Source organism: Xiphophorus maculatus, chromosome 1 (genome assembly GCF_002775205.1).
Source record: "Xiphophorus maculatus strain JP 163 A chromosome 1, X_maculatus-5.0-male, whole genome shotgun sequence".
Classification (NCBI taxonomy): Eukaryota; Metazoa; Chordata; class Actinopteri; order Cyprinodontiformes; family Poeciliidae; genus Xiphophorus; species Xiphophorus maculatus.
The window spans coordinates 15049739-15073193 of record NC_036443.1 but is presented as its reverse complement, the minus strand read 5'-3'; the positions used below and the strand labels follow the sequence as shown (position 1 = coordinate 15073193).

Here is a 23455-nt window from a genome sequence, read left to right as displayed (position 1 = left end):
CAGTAGTAGGGATCAAAATGAGAAGCGGTCCAGCGAATGTTTCATTATCTAAAAATTCATTTACCATAACATATCTCAGCAGAAAATGGAAATCTATATTTTATGGGAGCTCAAAATGGAAATATATTTGAGATTCAGCATCGGTCCTTTGTGGTTTGTGTACAGCTTTTTGTTTCTATATAAGGAGTGCTGCAGTTGTGCGGTGACGTCACCTCGTCCCCGCTCTGCGTCGTGACGCAGTGGAGGCTTTTCTCCCTCCGCGCTTGTAATCGAGCCGTCACATTCTTTGGGTTTCCGTCGCCTGGGACACACCTCAGCCAGCAAAGAAATGGTGGGTTTTTGTCCATTTCACTGGACTTATTGGCTGTAATAGAGTCGTGCATCTAAATGTAAGCGTTTAATAAAGGAGAGGTTAGTTACGCAGCGCGGTTAACATGAGTCTAAAGATGTGAACTGGTTAGCCTGTCCCAAGCGGAAGTACAACTTTTTGTTGAGCTAGCTTTAGCTTCAAATGATCAGTTATACGATTACCTCATTTTATTACTTAACTGCCTGCGTGTGTGATACATTTTCTGAATGCTATGTAGTTGGAGGGTTTACCTTTTGATTCTATCGCAATACCTGTTAAATATGTTCAGTAGCCAGAACGCCTTAAAACCATTTCCTCTCGCCTAATTTCTTCCTGAACAGTCTGACTTCTCGGAAGATCAAATCCTCGGTAAGTGTTGCTTTTATTTACGCATGTGAGAGTCTGCCTTGTGGGAACATCTCCATTTTTCTACTGCTTGTTGGGCGCTCCTTCATTCCTGACCCTTATCTCTTTATCACTATTGTCGGTCTGCTCTATACCCGCTTGTTGCAGTAATCCTGGGTTTAGGGTTTTCTTTCTCTGTTTGCGAACTATTTCATCACTTTTTTTCCCCACTTGCAACTGCTTGTCCTTTCCAGATTGAATTTAACCTGGACCAGATTCATGGTAAGTGAGGGAAGAACCTCCGCCTTGCTCAAAACGCAGAGGCTGTTCAAAGTGTTTAGGGTGTGATCTGCATGTCAGTTTTTGGAGCCAAACTTGTTTTGCATTGTTGTCCAGCTTCATAATAATGAACATAGTTATAATCCTTACCAGGCTTGACGTGTGTTGTACTGTTTTTGTATTCAGATGTTTTGTTTGCAAAGCCAGACATCTTAAGCTCTCATCTCGTCCCATTGGTTTTGTTTCTTCAGGCTGCCATTAACCTCGTTTCGTCTGAAATGATCCGAGTTGCTCATCTCCAGTGTGTGTCCATGTTTGGTGTGGGAGAAAAGCAGTGGACGGGTCTTGTCCCAACACTAGTTTGTTTAATCTTCCCTTGACATAATAGGCCATAGCTACTCTCACTCTCCACCTACTTTTCTCCACTCCTCTCACACCAAATATGGTGCTGGGAATTGTGCTAACAGGCCAGAGGGGAAGAGAGACATTCCTCAGAACAGGAAAAAACTCCATAACAGTCCCAGGGCTTTTTTAGTGAATGCTTTGCTTCAGAACAGTAGGAACACCCTTCTGCACGGATATTGTGTAATCTGACTCTGTGTCTCGCTGATGTCTGGGTCTGAGCAGCCTATGTTATCGTTTTATCTTTACTAAGACTGCAGATGATAGGGTAGGGCAGTGCTCTCATTTACAGTTGATAAAGACAACCAAACTCCTATTAAGCCTAAATAAAATTGTTTCAGTTTATTAATATGTAACTTTCAGAAAACATGTTTTTTGGGGAGGGAGATTTCATTAAGTATTTTGTGGTGTTGTGGCTCTGACAAAACCAGTTTTTTTTGTTTTTAATTTTAAAAGAAGTAAGGAAATGTGGTTGGAGCGGTGGTTCTCTGTTTTTATGCAAAATCTGCATAGAATGTCAACTACAAATGGTATCAATGGTAAAGACTTTTAAAAACAATGTTTTAACCTCCAACTATGTTATACATTTTTAAGTGGGCTGAATATCTTCATCTCATTCAGCTGATATTCTAAAAAGAAAAGATGTTTGATTTTACCTTTGTAAATGCTAGATGATTATTTTTAAGTTTTAGTGTAATCTCTCTAGCTTTCAAAAATAATAAAGTAATATTTAACACTGATTTATAAAATCAATTTTCGTTTGCAGCCCTGGAGAAATTTTATTTTGTTGTTCCAGTGATAAAAGTGGCTCTTTAAATTGAATAAGTTGCTGACCCTTTTGACCAAAGCGTATTTGTTTTTTAAAACGGTCCAAAGTCTAGACTTGAATCCAAACGAGAATCTGTGAAAGACTTGAACATTGCTGTTCAGATTCACTGAATCCAGTCTTATGAAGACTGAGCTATTTAGCAGAATAAATGGTCTTACAATTATGTCTGTACATATAATTTGCTTAGTAATTTACTTATTAGAAAGCTGGTAAAGAAGAATCTTTAAAAAAAAACATGTAACTGCAACAAAACTTAGTTCTACATAAAAAGGGGCTTGGGTGCAAATGCAGATCACACTCTTTCTATAAACATTTTAAACCCCCATTTCTTTTTCCTCCCACTTCATAACTGTGTACTGCTTTGTGTTGAAGTGCGTAGCTCTAACATAGCAAAACGGTAAAAATTTAAGGAAGTTTGAATACTTCTGTAAGGCAAAGCGTTGGTCAACTGTTTGGAAAAACCTGAGCCTTCAGGTGACTATTGACATACATGTTTGGTAAATTTGTTCTATTGACACATGCATATTCAAAAGACGGAGAAACTCACAGAGCATGTGGTGTATTAATGTAAAAATTACATATTAGGCTGCTTCCTATTAATGAAGTTGAAATATTGAGTGCTTGTGACCAGATCACTAACGTAAATATTTTGGTGAATTGAGGAACCAACAAAGCCGGTTGCCTCGTCACCATGCTGAGCTCGGAGAACAGGATGTTGCTTTCATTCGTTGTAGTAATACATTTAACCATAGATACAAATTTTAATCACACATTTTTTTTCCCAAAATCTGTAATCTGTAAAGTAATGAAAGTAAAATCCCCATAAGATGGAAGTGTTCTTATTTGTGATAATCTGACATTTTTCAAGTCTGCTTGGGCGCCTTCTTATTCTCAGCCCATGTTGTAATCTTTGTTGTCCACATCCTGTCTGTGCATCACTTCTCTCTATATGCATCAGCTAATTTGTAATATTCAGCTCTTTGGCTAACTGGCTTCATGTCTGTGTGTGCCGCAGAGTTTAAGGAGGCGTTCCTGCTGTTCGACAGGACAGGAGATGGGAAGATCAGCTACAGCCAGTGTGGCGACGTGATGCGGGCCTTGGGACAGAACCCTGTCAATGCTGAGGTGCTTAAAGTGCTGGGCAACCCCAAATCTGAGGGTGAGAGAAAAGTCACTAACTTGGAGGCTTAAAGGGATATAAACCCCATTTTTGTGGGTTGTATCCGCTTTGTCAGTGGTGTAAGGAGAAGAGTCTTTAAAAGCTCACATTAGCATTAAAGTTTTGTTGTGCAGAATGTTCAGTTTTGAGATGACTGATGTATCTGTCCTCACTGAGAGAAAACGGCAACATAATACCAAAGGTATGTCGCAGCATCTGTTGCCGTATAATACCTTTGACTTTATAAGCAGCTGTTATGTTAATATTAACTTCTCCGCTGATCCATTTAACAATAAAACATTACCCACACGTTCAGATCGCTCCAAATATTATGCAGATTCAACCTCAAGACTTGGCTGAGAAAAAATAAATTTCCTGTAATGTAAGACTTTTAATCCCTTCAGCCTGATGTGTCTCATTTCTAGGCTTTTTCTCATTTTGCAGAGATGAACACCAAGATGCTCGACTTTGAGCAGTTCCTGCCCATGTTCCAGGCCATCGCCAAAAACAAAGATCAGGGCTCCATGGAGGATTTTGTGGAAGGACTCCGTGTTTTTGACAAGGAAGGCAACGGCACAGTAATGGGAGCAGAACTACGTCATGTGCTCACCACGTTAGGTATGTGACGTTTTTATCTCTAATTACACATCACTTTACAAACCGAAAGACGATGAAAGTGAAACATAAATTATTATTTGTCACATTAAAATGTGCATCGTTTTGGTTCATCAGGTGAGAAAATGTCAGAAGAGGAAGTGGAGACACTGCTGGCTGGACATGAAGATGCAAATGGATGCATCAATTATGAAGGTGAGGAGAAAACAGACTCATGTTAAAAGTAACTATTGCTTCCAATAAGTCTGAAGTGAAGCCGCTTCATTTAATCCAGCTTTTTATAATATGGAAATGTTCTTAATGCACAGCACTGTTTGCTTGTAGGTATCAGTTTTTAATGCTAGGTTAATTAAGTACAAACATGTTTAGCACTAAAGTCTGCATTTCCTCTGATCCACAGAGAAACCCTGAGTTTTTACATGATTGAAGTGATAAAAACCAAATGTCGTTTGATCAGCAAATCAAATTAGAAATCAGATTTTTTTTTTCCTTTGTTCATTAAAGGCATCAAAGCCAAAAAGCTCTTTTGCCTCAGCAAATTGCATGTTTCTTGGATTACAATCTACAGTTTATTTATCTTTTTGACTTTTGTGGGTAATGTTATTTGAAATTAGTTAAGATTGTTTGTTTATTTGATAGACTTGCCAAGGAAAAACTGTAGTTAGAGATAGATTGAGCCTGATTTCTATTCAAGCACTATATAATTGACCACAGATTTGGGAGCACTGTCTGAATGTTTCATAGTGTGAAGTTTGAATTTGCCTCAAGTCTTTCTGAACAAAAAAATGTAAAAGTGGATCACAAGAAATGCAAATTTTTTTGTTGTAAACAACAAGCGATATTTAACATCCCTTCTCTGGATGGTTCATATCATTTGGTTGTGTCTTTATCCATTTTAATCAAGCTCTTTAAGAAGCTATGATCAGAAGTTAATTACTGACAATTTGTTAAATGTTCTTCCTCCACAGCATTTGTTCGTCACATCATGTCAGGCTGAGGGCCGGTACGGGCATTGTCCAAACCCGGGGGATGGCACCTCCAGGCTTTCCTGCTACTTAGTTCCTAGACACTAGTGTGTTTTTCTCATTACATAGTTCATACTGGCTAACAAACGATTGCCTATTGAAAGGTAGACATCATTAGTAGGCTGCGCAGGAAAGCCTGGTGGTCTCTCTCCCCCTGCAGACGTGAGGCTTTAAAGCATATAGCCTCCTGCCGCTCTGTTTTGCTCCTGCAGCCTTCTGCCTTGGCCCCTGGCTGCAGCATGCTCCTCTGCATGTGTCTATGGCTCCTCCACAGGTTGTATGGAGATATGGTGGACAGAATGGGAAGAGACTGGTCTCATTCAGGGAAAGCCTGGTGGTCACTTTTGAGTGTGGTGTTATTAGACAGCGCTGCTAATTTCATTTGCATGTTAATGGGGCTTTTTAAAGGTGGTGCTTTTTTTTCTTCCTTTTATTGGTTTTAAAGGAGTTAGACCTATCTAACTGCTGTCCTCTTACATTTGCATTACATTATGTATATCATAACCACCAGATTCAGGAGAGTGGACCAGTCCCTTTTTTTGTTTTACTAACCAGAGAGTGTAATGGAGTTGCTCTTATGCTGACTGTTCTCTCTTATTTACTGATGGAAACTGAATTTGTAGCTGGCTGCTCTGACTGGACTATAGCTCCCCTGATCTTCTCCCCTTTTTTTCTGCTTCTCAGCTAGAGGAAGGCAAACAGCGAGGACAGCTTCTTTAACCAACTTTCTGTGGATCTTAGAGGACCAATAGCTTTGGCTGAATAGGAGATAGAAATAATTACCTCACCTTTTTCCCCTTCTGTCATCTTCAATTGACCCCCTTTTCCTGGCTCTAGATGAGGTGAATATGGGAGATCTGCCTCCAAATGCAGCATCTTCAAGAAGAGCAGCTCTTGGTCCTGCATGCTGTAATTGGAGCAGATCTCCAAGTTTTTAGTGAGAAAACTAACTCTCTTTTTTTCTCTTTCTCTCTCTTTCTCTGTTTCAGAACTCGTCCGGATGGTAATGAACGGATAAAGAGCGTCACAGTCTTTTTTTTTTTTTTTTCATTTTCGCAGAATCACATTCCTATATATTTCCATTTAGCTTTGCCAGCTCACCCCAACCTTTTACATGAGTTTATTTTACAGTTTTAATTTAAGAAGTGCCTTTACATTCCCTAGAAAAGACCATAAAGCACCATTTTTAGATCTGTTCACATGTATAAACCTTGTATTCATTGAGGATTATTTGTGCTTGCATAGTTTGTAACATTTCGAAATGCACCATAAGCTGTAACGATGTAACTAAAATTGGGCAAGACAATAATATATATCGTATATACATATTTCTATGACTTGCTTTGGATTAAATGTCCCAGATTGATTCATAAAAATATCAAAGGCTGTAGTTGGAAACATTTCAAAGCATTCCCCATGTTATAAATTTGGCCCAAAATTTGTTGCTGCATTTAAATAAATGTGTTTTCCTGAAATGCTTTTGTGTCTAAGTGGATTTTATTTATTTTTGTATGTTCAGGTTGGCTGAATATACTTAAATACACTGACCAAATGGTCGAAACTTCAATTTAACAGATGTGTAATGTACGGTATGTAGGAAAAAGCTCTGAATATTTATCACATATTGTATGAATTCTCACTGTGTGTGAGAGCTCATGTAATTCTGCAAGTTAAGGAGGATCTAAGTCAGTCCTAGCAAGGTGAATTTAGTTAAGTGGCCAGTGAGAGTGTGTGAAGCAGTTATGTGTAAAATATCTTGGACAGAAATGTCTGGTTTTTTTTTGCAGTTTTCTCATGTCACACAAGAGGGCAGTGTTGTTACTTTGATTTAGTCTCAGTGTTAAAGCAAGAACCATAATATACTACACTGTTTATATACAGTTGTGATCAGGTCTGTGTTGAGCTAAATGTAAGACTGTGTAGCGATTGTTGGCTCCCCATTTCTAGTCTATTGTTTGCAATGAATGCTAAAACATAAGCAAAGTTACGTTACAGTATTTGATTTTTTTTTTCATAATTTTATTTTCTTGGATACAAAGGTGTTAACATAAGCAGTAAAAGGCTGTTCAGTGGTTTTATGACCTTTTCCTGCATTTTCTTCTCAAGCAGTCACAACTATTTTCCCTCATTAGGCACCACCTCTGTCAAACAGTGGAGATTGTGTGTGAGGTTGTGGGGTGCTTAAGGTTTGGGAGGGTGTCATAGTCCACCACTGAATAGGTTCTCTACTAATTACTGTGTGTGTGTGTGTGTGTGTGGTCGATAGAAGTCAAGGCTATTGATTATTTTAATCCTCCTATTTGTGAGTCTGTGATCCTCGTGGCTCTGCATTCGACAGGGGAATCACTAATGGGCCTCGGCGCAGCCCGTCTCAGACCTCTCCCCGTCCAATTAACTTTCAACTGGAATCTGCCAGGAGAGAAAGCCGTGGGCTGGGCCCAGGCTTGGTGTGCCTTCATCCTTCTTCGTTTTTCTTTTTTTTTTTTTTTTTTTTTTTCCCGCTCAGAAACAACAGATTCTCCCAAATCCTTCACTTCAGGAATGACACCAATTCTACTGTAATTAGTTTTTTTTTTGTTTTTTTTTATGAAATTCCTTTATATATATAAATATTTGAGCATTCTGCCTGATTTTAAGCGGATGATGTGGGTTCATTTCTCTATAAACACACAGATGAATCTGTGAAGCGTTGTGGATTTGACTCAGTTATTTGATGACAGGTGTGATTTAAATTTCATCGCATTGTTTAAACTGTTTTAAAAATGTAAAGGAATTTATTTCAGCACTACAAGGAATCGGTGCAAGACTTTACAAACGTAAATGTTACTGAATGGTGTATTACTCAGAATTATCTGATGTTTCTTTTCCCTGTTAAAAGTGTGGACTAATTGAACTAAATATGACTTTAAAAAAAGTCATATTTTCTTTGAACTTTTTTGTATTGTTTTTCTTTTATTACAATCATAACCAAATTTGAAATCAAAAACTCCCTCTTGGCTACAATAAATTAGTTCATTTAAAAATAAAAAAAAAAGCTGGCAAAAAGCTTAGCTGGCAGGTTAACAACCAAATAGAAAATAATGTCAACTTGAATATTTTAAAGAGACTTCTTATTTTTTGAGGCAGTTAAAAATGTCACTGTAATAGTTACAAATACTTTCGGGGTTTTTTTTCTGCATTACTTATTTATGATTTTTTTCAATGTATGGAGGGCTTAGTCACACAGTGAAGATGCTGAAGAAGAGATTTTGTGCTTGTGTACGAAAGAGAGTGAGACGAACACACACAACATTTATAAATTAAATACAAAATTGTCAATGAACAAACCTGACAAAATATAACCCACTCCATGGTTTTATTCCTCCTGTGTCTTTTTCTTTCTTTTTTTTTTTTACAATAATTGTAATAAATTTCCAGGCTTATCGAACACTGAACCAATTTGTTTGTAAAATTGATCTCTATGTAGTGTTACCTTTAAAAAGTATCAATGGTCTGGACTTTGTTGATCCGGGATGCACGACAGGCTGAGGCCTATAAAGCTGTGCTGATGTTTGGGTCTTAGATTGTATCCTGAGACGTATTGAAAATCCATTTTGCAGCAGCCAGAGGCCGTAGTCCGCTTCGATCTTTGCCCTCGGTTCATACAACTGTCCCGATCGACACTAGTGAGTCCAAATGGTCGCCTCGAATAAAACTGAGCTTGAGGACTGGAGGGTTGTGTGGCCATGTTGAATGTGCATGTCGGTGTTCTACGCTGATCTTTACCAGGTTAAAAACAGCACGCAGAAACAGGTAGAGTTGGTACGGGTGTTTTAATAGCAATTGGTCACTCAACCTTCTAAATCCAGACTGCCCATCCCAAAGTTGGTGTGTTTACATGTAATGAAAGTAAAACAGTCATTGCAAATATCTGTAATGCCTGATACACTATTTAAAACACTGCACATGTGACTTTTATTCACTCATACAAATACTCTCACTCACATAATGTACTCGGCAAAGAATTAAAAAAAAAAGATATTTACACAATACATGATATGTTCTTGGGGTTTTCCTTTTTGGTGCTACTCTAAAGTTTTTGACACTCCTGATAAAGATGTAGCTATAGCAAAAAAATAAATAAATCATGTTTTAGCTCAGATAGGATTAACACATTTATATTGACTTGATAAAAACCCAAGTACAGTTAAGATCTTTTTTCACTTTCTTGAAATTCAGAAGTTTGGCACTTTCATCCTGGCAGAGCCGAGTCTGGTTTGAAGGCCCTCTAACACCTTTTCAGCTTTGTACACAAATCTTCTGTGTGTCTAAGATAAATGCTTCGCGATGGACGAAATAGTACATTTTAAGATACCTGTTTGGATTCAGACTTAAATGTCTTGAGACACCGTTTCAATATTTTTTTATCTAATATTGTATTAATTTTATATTGAGTTCCTCCTGTCATAAAACACAATATGATGCTAAACCCCCATATGATGTTCTCTTTTTGAACAAAATTTTTGTCCAAAGTATTGCCAAAAGCATAATACAATATTTGTTTTTATTTCATCAGACCACAGGACACAGGTCTAAAAATATTGAGCTCTTTGACCCAATATGTAGACAAACAGAAATCTAGTAACTGTTTACATTGATTTTGGATTTATGACTTATTCTTTTCTGCCTTTATGAGTAACAGGCTCATTTTACACATAATCCGTCTCCTTTTTTAACTGTATCTTGACTCGATATTTGCACACTGTTTATACATGCGTATAACTCACCTGTGGAGGTACGTAAATATTTTCCAAATATCTTGGGAGATATGTTTTGATTTTTTTCCCCTATATGTCACAGAGGTAGTGTTTCAAAAATAAATCCACAGGTTTGCTTGCATTTCAACTAGAGGTTTCCAATTAGCCTTGTTGATGCTTTCGGAGCAATAACCTTTTCAGCTTTCTCAAAATGTTTAAATGCATAGTAATTTTACTATAAACTTCTGAAATAGAAGGAAGTGATAATGAATCCTCTGAAAATCATTTCTCTAATCATTATGACATTCATTAAATAGACATTATTGTGGTAATCCTAACTGACCTAAAACACGAATAGCATAGTCTGATTTAGACACTAGGGAAAATAGAGCTATGTGTCTTTTAACACACTGCTGTATGCAAATACATGATTTAAATGATATAAAATGTTATTATATTTTGCTTTATTGCAAAAGCATAATTTCAGAGAGCCTTCTTTGTTCCAGTCTCAGTTGTCTTAAACCGTTAATTATTTTGGCAACTGAGTAGAAGTCATTTCTTGAATTTTCAGATTTATGAAGATGTTTTCTTTTCTTTCCTGCTTGGAGGAATCCCTAAGAGAAAAAGGTATGCAATGAGTTATGGTTATATACTTGGGGAAACAAGAATGTTTATGGATTACCAATTGAAGATCCTTTGCACCTTGAGAAATTTAAATGTAAAATACACATTAAATAAATATTTCATAAACATTTAATTTATAGAAATTGTAGCTCTAGTGATTTTCAAATGAAGAAGGATTTTTTTTCCCCCACTAAATAAATTTAATCAAGTTGATGGTTAGATTTTTTCAAAACAATTTCAGTATGAATGTATTGCTTCTGCAGTAAAAAGGAATTTATTTTTGAAGTGTTTTCACTGTTTTGTACATCTTTACCAGCAGTGGAGGCAAATGTGAAGGACACTGTTTGTTGCTACATGTATGATTATGACAACATTTTTCTATCAGTTTTGTCTCATCTCAGATCCAATCTCAAAAGGATCTAATTTATTACAACAGAAGTGTAAGTCATTCTGGGTATGCTTTGCTGTGATATGCTCCGAAGCAGATGCCGACCATAAAAACAGAAATTATTGAAATCAGAGATTATTAAATATGCATTCACCTCAAAGTTTCATTTTATCAACACCATTATTGCATTTCAACTATCCAACTTATGGTGTTTATTGTATCATCATTCTCACCATGTACGTTAATATAGATTACATTAAAATACTTTAGATATTTCTGAGCCTTGGTGTTAAATAGTTATTTTAAGTTGTCCTGTATATCCTGATATCTATATTTGCACAAAAAGTGTTCCAATAAATGCTGTTGCTGATTATCATTGGCTCAGTATCTCACCACTGGGTTTAATTGTCACTCTATCAGATTTGCCGCGTTGCAATCCATTGTAATCTCACAACACGTCAATGTAGGTGTGTGCATGTGTGCTGGCTTACATGCATGTGTGTGGTTATTGTTGTATGTGCATTTATTTGCATCCATACTGTACATGTCCTTGTCAACCTCTTCTATGGTTCTGTTTTTTTTTCTCTTCCTCTGAATGTAAATTTAGCTTCAGTCTGGGTAGATAAGGAAGCCAGAGAAGGTGCTGTACTTGTTCTGGTTTCCTCCGTGAACTTTCCCTCCGTCCAGCTGCACGCAAATCTCATCCCCGACGTCCAGATGCAGGATCACACTGTTTGAGGCGTAGTCGTAATTCTGGTCCGCGTCTTGAGCGATGGCGCTTGCTCTTACCTGGTGGAGGACATGCACAGAGGCAGTTAGAGCAAAATGAACTCTTGTAGCTGTCCTAGCGCTTCATTCGGTTCATTTCAGACTGCCTTTTAACCAATTACTGCAACCTTCAAACGAGAGCCTGACGAGTCCGACATCGCTTGCCCTAACGACAGTTATGCGGATTGATGGGACTGTGACCTGTGACCTGACAGATGAGCACAGATACTCAATTGTGTATTGATTTCATTTGGATGGGATAAGACCTGTGGATGGACATGTGATTGGTTTCTGAGACAAGGTTGCTCACAGGGGGACAACAGGTTGTCTGTTGGGAAACAGCCTAGGCCAATAAACAGCATCACTATCCACATCAAATATTGACCTGTTGCTTATGATGCTGGACCAGCTCGATGGGCACGATATTGAATGGGGTCGACAGTTTCACATTTGCATGCTCTGCGGGTTGGATCTTATTGACCAAGCAGCAGTGGATCTTTACTTGTTTGTTAACACATTTAATTGGGTTTACTCAGTGCAGAGACGCAAGAGCTTCAAGTAAGTTTCCGTTTAACAACAAACACGTTTTGAATACATGTTATTTTATGCGTATTTTCTAAAAATAAAGTCAGACATGCTATGCTGTTGTCAGGTGTCATATTTTTAAATATGTATGTAAATAATAGGCCATTGCTTGATTTATAGAGAACTAAAGAAACATTTATCATAGTTTTACTTAAATAGTATGATTTAAGCAAAAATGCAGTTTCGAAATGACTGTTGTCTGTATTAAGGGAAAATAGATACCAAGGTTAGTAGAAAGCACTAACATTGTTAATTCATAAATTAACACTGATTAACCAAATATTTCTGAAAATCTGAGTTCAGTTTCAATAGCCAAACTCTGGGCTGCAAGACTGAAGCTGTCTGACAACTTAAAATATGCTAGAATATCTCAAATGCAACACAGATCCAGAAACTGAAGGGTAGAAAAAAGCCATTGATAGTCTGGTTACCAACACATTTCTAATGTGAGATTCCAGCACACCACAGTGGGGTCAAATATCCACAAATTAAGGAAACATGGAACAGTGCTGAGCCTTCTCAGGTGTGGAGAGACTGTCAAATCTGGACTTAAGCAGGTCAATGTAACAGGGTGGAAACATCGGTGTAAAAACTGCATTTCGTAAATGTAAATTTTATAGCACAATTTTAATATTTCTGGTTTTATAATACTGTCTTGTCTGCACAAACAGTGCTATGTGTGATGCTTTAGTTAGTCTTTCTGCATTCCCTTATTTTTTTCCCTCAAGTGGCCAGACATTTTTGTAATCTTTTAAAGTGGATCTTTAGGCTCTTTCATGTTAATTGTGGTAATCGTTTGCTGAAATTTAAACATGAAATTTGACTGGGGCCATAGGTTCAGTAAAATATATCTGACCAACACTGATGCATGAGTAGAATTTAATCTTAAAATTGTAAGTGTTTTGCTTTACTATGCTTTTATTTTCTGATATAAATATGAAGAGAGGACTCGTTGTGTCTTGAATGTTCTCTTGTCTTTCCCATTTAATAAGTGAGAGTTTGAAAAAGGAACATTGTGTTGTGCCACATATACTGATTAACTCTAAAAAAAAAAAAAAAAAGCTAAAGCATGAATTTAAAAATACATAGGGCACATTTTACCCGAACCAAGTGTTAGGAGTGTCATAATCCCAGAGAAACAATGTGTCATTTCAGTTTAAAATATTTGCTTTCACAGTAACTTATTTCATTCGGTTTGATTAGATTTAATCCTTGAAATTTACAAGACATAGTCAACCTTCTAAAAATCAGAAATATTAATAACTTTGCTGTTGCATCTCCAATCATCAGACATATGTCAGCCATCAGTGGCCTTGTGTCTGGCTTTTTGTCCATTCTGGACAGGGAGCACTCAATCTATGTCAGCCGCCAGACAAGCTACGCACATCTCCATGACAGCCACAGAATATGATCTGCAATTCAACTACCGCCATGTCAGTCCCGTCACAGGGACTCCCCAACGAGTACATATCAATTTGAAAATAGTCAGTCACAGAGCAGCAAAGCCTGAATTACTGTAACTAAAAAATAAATGTGCTCCTTCCCCACTGCAGCGATTCATTTTTGTCCCTGTCTGGACGAGCTGCTCACCATTTATCAATCCTAAAGTTGTGCTTTATTGGCTGAACATAATCTGGGATCATTATGAAATATAAAATGAGATATGGGCTGTGGATGCTTCGTTCAACATACAGCGTGATGTTTACTGCTTCCCATCCATTTTAAATTATTTTAAAAAATGGAATCCCAGAAGTTACTCATTAAATAAACACCTGGCTTCCCAAGTTTATGCTTCTTTCCACAGAAGCAGAATAGATAATTTTAAACTATTTTCTCAGAACTGATGTTGTTTGGTGTGTAAGGTAAAACTAAAGCTTGCTGATATCTTTTGTAAATGTACCTTTGATATCAATTAGGCATCAAATTGAAGAGGTCAAATTATAAAATGAATAGATCACTATTTAGTCCTGAATACTGTCAGGTAACTGAGCTGGTTTCACCACTTTTCATCTGAGCTTCATCCTGTCTACTGAAGTGTGAAGGTTGGTGCTGACATTTAGGGACACTCAGCCGTCACACATTCTGGCAGTCAGTGGTAGTTCTTCAATATTGCCCAGGGCAAGAAACTCTTTCCACTACTGACCCACACAACATAACACCTTAAAAACAACTTTTTATTATGCAATATTCTTATCAGAAGCATTATAGTCAATCAAAGTAATTTTAGGAATCTCTGATCAGTGTAGAATATCCAGTTGAAGTATGAACAGTCCAAGCATGTACCTTTGTAAGCTAGAGATGGTCAAATGCAGTTCAGACTCTTTAAAAAAAACAATAACTTCTTCACTCTCACACTGTTAATTCAACACTAAATCATAGTCTATGACTCAGGTACCAACTTCAGAATTATTTACCACCTATGAACATGTGCCTACCAAGGGCCAGTGTTAGTGTAGCTACATGCAAAAAAGATCTAGAAAAGTCAATTAAAGTACAGTTTGTTCTAGCTTTGCTTCTGCCTTATGGTGCTCCCCAGGAAATGTTGCCATGGGCGTAAAGCAACATTGACTACATCACACATTGCCCAGTGGGCAGTTAATATGCTGCCTGCCTCACATAACTCCCTTGGTGTCTTCATTGTGTATAAATCAAGTTCAGTTAGTCCTGCAGGCTGAGGATAACTGGTGGCCTGACATCTACCATCATGAAATATCTTCACTCTTACACTGTGGCATGTGAGTGGTATGTTTGTATTGGACAAATATTTACGTAAAAAATGATGATTATTGATGCAGGACATAGAGGCCGCATGCTGTCCATCACCAAATTTCCGTGTGAAACACGTCTTGAGAACAAAATATTTCTAGGGTATCCAGTCAGAGGAATTACATTACTGAAAAGTAACACTTGGCAGCATAGAGTTCATTTTGCACCACTTCCTCGACAATGTTAATGAAAAACACGTTTTTGTAGAAAATAGATGTGAAAATCACTTTCGATTTAAAACTAAGAAGACTCCTGCATATTTACCTTATTAAGTGGAAGAATGCAGTGTCCTACATTTCTTTGTCTTTTTTTCTTATTTTCTTGGTGTAGTAATAATTTTTTGTCAATTGTGAGCTACAACATGAGGGTATGAGTCACTCTTTCTTTGGAAAGGTTTTCTGTATTTAGTCAAGGTTAATGAATGGGTGTGCCCAAGTCTGCTTTTGAGTAAAAGCTGCTGGATGTTGTGATGATATTTAAATTTAAAATCAAATAGAAAGCAAAGAGCACAGTTATCATTTGTCATTTTACAGTTTTAGGAAAATCTTCACCTTAAAAAATGTCAAACTGTCTCTCTGCATCAGCTGTATGTGCTGTTGCATGGCTTGCGATTTGGACAACCGTAACTTACGGCTTTTATAGAAAGTATCATCAGAGAATAGGTGGATGTTTGTTACTGCTGCAAGATTTGTGTTTCCACAAGACCATCCCCCAAACAACAACGCGGATACATATTCATCTGTAAAGGTTAAATTGTCCTGCTTGACACAAGTAGTGACAGTCAATATCACATTTGCATCTCTGGCTGCTTCTGACAGCGATCCGCTTGTTGTGACTTTTTATCGACAGCACGCATATGTCACCATGTTCATTATTTTGGCCCAACTCAAAATAGATGTGCGAAGACCTTCGGCCCCACTAGGGCTTTCGGATTTTAATGATCTAAGAGTTGCTTTTTTTAATTACAATGATCAATATAATCTTCATCAATAAAGATGTTTCGCTTTTTTGAGCATACGTTAGACGAGTTGGTGTTGTAGCTGACTTCCTGTGTTTGAAGGAGTAACGCTGACCATCAATTAATGCAGCTACCAGACAGAGAGTCGTGTGGGAGATGTGCTGGGATTAGGACAGGAAGCCAACAGAGGAGACGGATACGGCTGGAAGCAGACTGATCCATGTGAACCAGGCAACACACGGCACTGATCCTGGAGCTGGAAGGGCTGTGAGCCATGAGGCAGGGGCCCCCAGGGCTTGCCTGTGGCTGTCTTTGTCTCCTCCTAGCCCTTTCATTACCGGGCCTCCTGTAAACACGCCTGGGAGGAGATGGCCACAGACGAAAGGAAGGAGAAAAGCAAGAGGGTGGAGGAGCGAGGAGCGAGGAGCAGCTGCCGTGTTGTTTCCTCCACAAGCAGAGTCACTGCGCAAAACACAGACAGGGATAATAGACAAAGTAAAGCGGTGGAGGAAGGCGGAGGGAAAAATACGGGCCAGAAAGTTGATAAAGGGGGGCCTGGAGTAACAGACTGATCAAGCGAGGCTGTTTTTGTGAGACCAGGGAGATGCGGGGGTGTATGAAGTCTTGTTGTTATCCGTGGTGCTGGGCTCCACTGGTAATAAAACTGACAGGGTTCATTCGCAGTGATATACTGACCTCTTAAAGTGGAGACAATAGAAAAGTAGCCGTTAAACTTACCTAAGGGACCCGAGCACATAGCAGGAGTTTTGGGAGGAGGCTGCGGTGAGGTTGTGGAAATAGAATATTTATTAAATAGGCTTTGCCTCTCCACTGGGAGCCCTGGGATTACAAGGTGACAAGCGATTTAGGACCCTGAACCGTGCCTGGGATTGCTATTACCTGCCATTCAGTAACATATTGGTTTGTGACTTTTATCTCACTATTATCTTAGGAAAAAATCTCCCTTACTTTTCATAATACTTATGCATTTCAATAAATTTAAATATCTTTAAAAAGTAAATTAATTTCACCCTTTTCATGAAAAAGGATATATTATTCTGAGTCAGATGTTTAGCTTTATCAGTTTTGATGATTAAGCCTTCTACCTAATGGAAACCCAACTTTCAGTTTCTCAGAGCAATTTGTACCATAAGAGCAATAAAATTCATATTTATACAGAAATCTTGGCCTACTGATGGGTATGTCCATGTACTTTCCATAATATGTAAAGTGCAACGGGAGCAGGGATCCTTTTGTATTAATTATTGTATCAACATAGGGTGGCACAGAGGTGACCAGGCTCACTGGTTCTGCTGAGTTGTTAGGAAGCCCTGGATGCTTTTATAGAAGCTTTCAGCTTATCTACATGGCTGCATCTGATGCCCTTCATCTTCCTTCTGATAATAATTTATAGATTCTCAGTGGAGTTTAGCTCAGTGAAGTTCCCTGGCCAATTAAGCACCCTGATAACATGGTCACTGAGACAGAAACTTGTACTTTTAACAGTGTGAGCAGGTACTAAGTCCTGCTGGAAAATGAAATCAGCATCTTTAAAGGTGAATAAAGGGCTCTAATAATTTCCTGGTGGACATCTTCACCGACTTATAATACACAGTCAAAGAACAGCAACTGATGATGTAGCACCTCAAGCCATCCCTGACTGTAAAACTTACACACTGGACTTCAAGCAACTTGGTTTCTGTCCCTCTCTATTCTTCCGCCATAATCTGAGCCATAATTTTCAAATGACTGAAATAATCAACTCTCTTCTTAATGAGGACTTTGGTCCTTTAAGCAGCCATCAAGTGTTTCTTTTCTCCTTGCCCGGAATAAGATGCTTCAGGTGTAAACCAGAGAAAAACTTTAGGTTAAGGAATAAAACAGTTTGATGTTTTTGATGTGTCTGTGTGTGGTGGCTCTTAAAGCTTCACTCCAAAACAATTCATGCCTCATAAATCTCTTTCAGACTCTCCAATGAGATTTGATTCACAATCCCCTCAAAGCAAAAGTTATCCCTCTTATTTGTGTGCTGCTTCCTACCACAGTTTGTCCTTACACTTAATTTTTCATCAACATGTTCGGACAGAGACCTTTTGTGTCAGTCTTTTCTATGTTTAAATCCAACATTGTAATATTGTTGATATTAATATTTTATTAATCCGTACTGCTTGCCTTCACCCTAGTTTGTCCTCCCTGTGCTCCCTCTCCCATCATCCTAACCTTAGCAGCAAACAACCTTATTAGTTGTGCGTATGGACACCAAGGGGCCACATATCTGTAATTAAAAAAATGTATTTATAATCTCTTGGACAATGACATCCAAGCAGTCTTTTGAGATTGTGACATTGCAAACACTGATATTGCAATGACAATAGCAATTTGTTGTATTGTGCAGATGTAGATGTTAGTTTTAATTGGTCAGAGGCCATAATCATAAAAGTAACCAAAACGAACCATTGAAATATATCACTCTGTAAGGAATGTACTTATATTTTACTTTTTGAAATGAATTGCTAAAATATTTTACTTTATTAAGCTGCACCTGTATATGAACTAAAAAGACAGCATTTGTCTTGTCACAGTTCTTCTCTGTATCTCACACTCTGTCTGTTTTGAGTCTAATTATATTCCACCTGCAGCCTAACTATGTCTCCTTACTGGGGAAAGTTAATCCAGGTACCGGTCATTACAGCAAGTGATGACATTTTAACATTACCGTGTGAAATAACTTGACCTTTACCAGGGCTATTAAAAGAGACCTGTGACAGCTGAAAAAAAACATGGGCGAGATTAAATGAGAGCAGAGCCGGTGTCTATTTGTCTACATAGCATCTTGCCTTGAGAGTGTTTAACATAGATATTCAGAGGTGAGTTTTATTATTATAAATAACTGGATTAGCAGCTCAGCTAATGAGGAGAGTGTGGGATGTGCAGTTGAGAAGGTACACATGACTTATTATCGTCTCCTCATGCCTCGAGAAGCATGCCAACACGATCACATAGTGTCTTAATAACATCTGGTACTAACCTGGAATATTAAGTCATTTACAAGTCATATATCAAGACAGGATATTAGGAGCAGAGTAATTAAACACATTTATATCATCAGTTGGGCCAATGAGAAATATTTAGGGCTATTCATTTGGAGAAAGATGAAATCCATATTGAGCCATTAGATGTCCTAATGAAACACACCCATCTATCATCTTCGGCCTCTTTGTCTATAGCTGAGCAGAGAACATACAGGGTTCTTAATACGCCCGACGAGAACAGGATGTTTCTGTCAATCAGACGCTCACGGGTCAATTACAAACATGGGAGCGGTTGAAGATTTCCCCCTTCGACCAGAAATCCCCTGGCCCTGAAGCAATGTTGTGGTGCAGTGATTTGTGGAGGTTACATCGAGCAGGCTGGTCTTACATGGTGAGAGGGGGAGCAACTTGATACTGGATCTATAGGGAACCAAACGAAAGAAGCGCAACGGTTCCTAACAGTACAAGTATCCGCACAAAATCACAACTTAAATGTCATGAGCATGTGATGTGGTTAACAGGGGGTTGGCACAGGTAATGGCAGTGTTTTATGTAAGTCATATGGCATTCTGCACAGGGCGCCACACCATGTGGGGCACCACAACATACATAGAAAAACTTTATTATGTCTCTTATGCAACAAATCGGTTTCCTAAAACTTATTAGATTATCCAGAGTTCAAATAAATAAAAAATACTGCAGTCTATCAAGTGTGTGTGTGTGGTTATGCTAATGTAGGTGTTTAGTGCTGAACTTGCATTTGTTTTTCTTTTAATTATTCTGGGCTACATTTGAAATACTAATAGGGTTAATCTTTACCAGACCTTGGCTGGATTATTTAATAATGAATAAAGATTTGTTTAAACAGAATGTAAGAATTATGAAACCTGTGCTGCATAGGTGAGAAAACATACATTTGTATTTTCATTGCTTCCTTAGCATTAAGATCACAAAAAATTATGACAAGCATCAAGAATCACATCATATCAACCAGTATAACCAGAACTGGTTTATTCTAACGGATCCACCAGATCCTCCAGACCTGCAGGCGGCTACACATCTTACCGTTTTAAGCTCTTAAAATTATGAAATATGTGAATACTTTTTAAAAAAATCAGTTTTAGCTTTTTATCTATTTGAATTTTGTATTATTCATCAATTGAAAAATGTTTGCGCTAATATCTGATGCCAGACAAAATAATTTTGATTTGATTTGAAAGTGATTTAAATTCATTTTCAGAAGAGACTAAGAAACACTGAGCTACTCCTCTCACACATGTAGAGACTTTAGAAAATAACTTTCTTCTCCCCCGCCTATTTTTTATTTTTTTGGTCAACCTTGATCACTTGTCAAGCCGCTACGTGTTGAGTGGGTGTTCATCGGTCATCCTGCCTGATCTCAACCTGGCCTTCAACACACGCCTCCCAAATGCCTCGTCTACCAGCCCACTGTCTCCAAACCTCCATTAAGTCATCTATCGTCCTCCGCCCCGCCCATGGTCATCGGCCCACGTCGGCACGTCCTCATTGTGGCAGAAAATATTCAGGATAAACTTGGGAACTCAACGGAGCACTGAATAAAAATGACCCAACCTGCTAAACGTGCAAATGTTTAACAACACAGGTAGAAAATGCAAATCGCCAAATTGTGCCGTGGGTGATCCTTTGAAAGGCACAGCAAGAGACAATATCCAATAAAGCTGGAGCACCTACGGCAATGGTTAAAACTAGTCTCTTTGATTCTGTGGTCAGGAATGCAACCTGTCAAACACACGCCCCATTTACTAAGCCCAAGCCACCGACTGGCCTCGGGCATCGTACCCTGACTGCCTGTGGGCTTTAAACATGATGATGCATTCTGCAGAATTTCATCTGCACTCCATATTCATCCAGCTGCAGTTATACTTGGGTCTGTCCCCGTTAAGAGTGCACTCTATTTAGCAGAAGTGTTTAAAGAAGCCACCCGATGGTTGTCACGAGGACCTGGGTAAGGTTAAATAATTGAGCTGAGCGAAAGATAATTAATGGAGAATCAATGAACAAGAGAGGACGAGGTTAGGGAAGGAAGGTACAGCTGCCGTTTGAGGGAGGGGGCGTCTAATCCAAGATGAATGAATTATTTAGCAGACTAAAATGACTTGAATGACAATGCGGCGTATTAGACGGGAAGCCCTTAAATGCACCTTCATGTCTGTGGTCAAATAAACTTCCACAATCAAGAACCGAGGGTTGCTCTTGCACATTTTAGTTCGTAGGTACATCAGGTGATGCCCATTGCAACTCATGTCTGCAAAGTAAGGTCTGAGCAAAAAATAATTATATTTATAGTCCTTGATGGATGAATGAATGTAGAAAGCAACAGGAAGAATGTTTCTTGAATCTGGACTTCTCAGATGAAATCCCTGTGATCTCCACTCCTCTCCTTCCCAGCACCACCTCTGTCTTTAATTAGTGTCTGGGGAATGAGGCAGTGGATGAGTGGACTGTCGATATTAAATTAATTATTTCCTTAGCCGAGGTGCAAACTCGACTGTCCACATTCTGACAGACATGTCTCCTGTGCTCTTTTGCACTTGTGTTTAGGTGATAATCAAGCTTCTGTGTGGGATTCTCACTAATTAGACTGTTCTTTTTTGCCTGCATTCTGCCACTTGTCATTTAGCCAAGGCACATGGGGGAATGCAAATATGTGAAGGCTGAGATTTTAAGGCCGTATAGCATGTCCTCCCCCTTAATGAGGAGAAGGGTTGCCGTTTCATTCTTTGCTTGTCATGTTGCCACTTGCTAAGTGGATTGTGCTCTGAATCTGAAAAGCTCAATGTTGCAGAGGTGAATATGAGACGGGACATCAACAGTGAAAAAAAGATATCTGCGATGTGTTCCTGTGTGGCATTTACATACAGACTAAGCCTCTGCTTAACACACACACACTCACGCACACGCCCACACACTTTTACTAACCAGTCCATTCTTCTTCAGGTCTGCCCACATGCTAGTCCCATCACCACCTCTCATTAGTACATGGTAGGTGAAAAAATAGATGCCAGGCAGAGGGCAGGTGAACTTGCCGGTGCTGGGCTCATAGTAGTTGCCCACATTGGTCACCACATCATCAAACTTTAGTATTTCACTGCCCTCGTGCTGCTTGCGTAGCCCTGCGTAAAAGGCGATTTTAGGGGTGTAGATTGAGGGAGAATACCCCCCAGGACCAGGACCAGGGGGTCCCTGTGGCCCCGGTTTCCCTGGCTCCCCCGGGGGTCCGCGCTCCCCGGGAGGACCCGGATTCCCAGGAGGCCCTCGAAGTCCAGACCTAATCTTCTTTCCAGAGTATTCCTGTGGGGGTGGAGAAACAGCTATGAGCTCCTGACCAGGCTGAGAGGTAGCGTACGGATCACACACCATCCTGCAGCTTCCAAGCATTTCATATCGGCTCCCTGTAGCCCCAGCACTGCCACCTTTGGTTGTGTGAACAAGCAGAGGAATAGCCACCAACAGTATCAGAACCATGGCCACGCCAACAGCGGCTACAATCACGCGTTTCCTGCGACTGAGCCGAGAAGCTGCCAGTGTGAGGAAGTCCTCCTCCCCCTTGGCTGGAATAGTGCCGGCCAGGATGAAATCTCTCCAGAAACCAGTTTGGAATGAAAAGGTGCAAAAAGATGTTAGGGGGGGATAAAGGTTGGGGTTATTAGAGCATTGGTTGGCCAAGTATTAGAGAAAACCTATAATGGCACATGGCCAGGAAGAATAAAAAATACATCTGGGAAGATCCAATTAGAGTTAAAAAAATGTTCAGTAGTCTCACATCAAGATCTTTTTAACAAATGAATCCCAGAAGGTTCTTAAGGTTTATGACGACTCACTAATAAATCTCACAATTTGTCTTGTTGTCCAACACTTTTACAAAACACGGGATTGTTTGAGGAGATTCACAGTAGCAACAGTTTGTCCCCGAAAGTCCACTCAACAAAAGGGAAGCAACAAAAGGATTGGTTGTGTCAGATGAAGAACAATTGACCAGATTTTTTTTTTTCCAAATATAGATGTCCTTTGAGGTTTCTCTTAAAAGATTCCACAGCGCTTCATGTAGATGTCTTACTTAATGCCATAGCCAAGACGGAAAAAGGTCACCAGATATTTCTCCAGACACGATCCTCTGTAGACAGCTCACTGTTTTCTCTCTGAAATGATTTAATTTGGTTTTCTTGATTCAACACATTGTGGTGAAGTAGATTCTTCTTCTGTCTATGTCTGGATCTGAAAAGAATTATATAAAAAAAGAAATAAAACACTTATTGATTTGGTTGTTTTCAGACAAATTTACAGGTGATATAAATCATTTAAATCGAATGTTTCTCGAAAAGATGCATTGAGCACTTAAATGTGTCTATTTCTATTATTTTTAAAGCGTAAACTTGTTATTAAAGTGTTCGATTTTCAATCGGCATGCTGCTAGAGTTACATCTGCGAAACAAAGCAAATACTTAAACTAATTAAACTTGAAGGCAAATATCTAATTAGTTTTTCTCACCTGTCTCACCAAACGACCCCTGAAGCGCCAGAACGAAAAGCTGTGGAGCCAAGGTGCGCAGCAG

At 38.8% G+C, this 23455-nt stretch overlaps 2 protein-coding genes across 3 annotated transcripts; one reads left to right on the top strand and one right to left on the bottom strand.

Moving 5' to 3' along the window:
- Positions 1-236: 236 nt before the first annotated feature.
- LOC102221965 (myosin light polypeptide 6) lies at positions 237-6480 on the top strand. Of its 2 annotated transcripts, XM_005815338.2 has the most exons (7): positions 237-331; positions 691-718; positions 3220-3363; positions 3808-3981; positions 4096-4173; positions 4947-4981; positions 5993-6480. In XM_005815338.2, the coding sequence occupies exons 1-6, from the start codon at positions 329-331 to the stop codon at positions 4973-4975; spliced, it is 456 nt and encodes a 151-aa protein (XP_005815395.1). In that variant the 5' UTR covers positions 237-328; the 3' UTR covers positions 4976-4981; positions 5993-6480. The 2 variants fall into 2 exon arrangements, with proteins under 2 accessions (XP_005815395.1, XP_005815396.1); XM_005815339.2 differs by lacking the exon at positions 4947-4981.
- Positions 6481-8798: 2318 nt separating this feature from the next.
- LOC102222414 (complement C1q-like protein 4) lies at positions 8799-22562 on the bottom strand. Its single transcript, XM_005815340.2, has 2 exons — positions 21822-22562; positions 8799-11540 (listed from the first exon to the last, which is right to left on the bottom strand). Exons 1-2 carry the CDS (start codon positions 22365-22367, stop codon positions 11361-11363), a joined length of 726 nt encoding a protein of 241 aa, XP_005815397.1. The 5' UTR covers positions 22368-22562; the 3' UTR covers positions 8799-11360.
- Between the last annotated feature and the right edge of the window lie 893 nt (positions 22563-23455).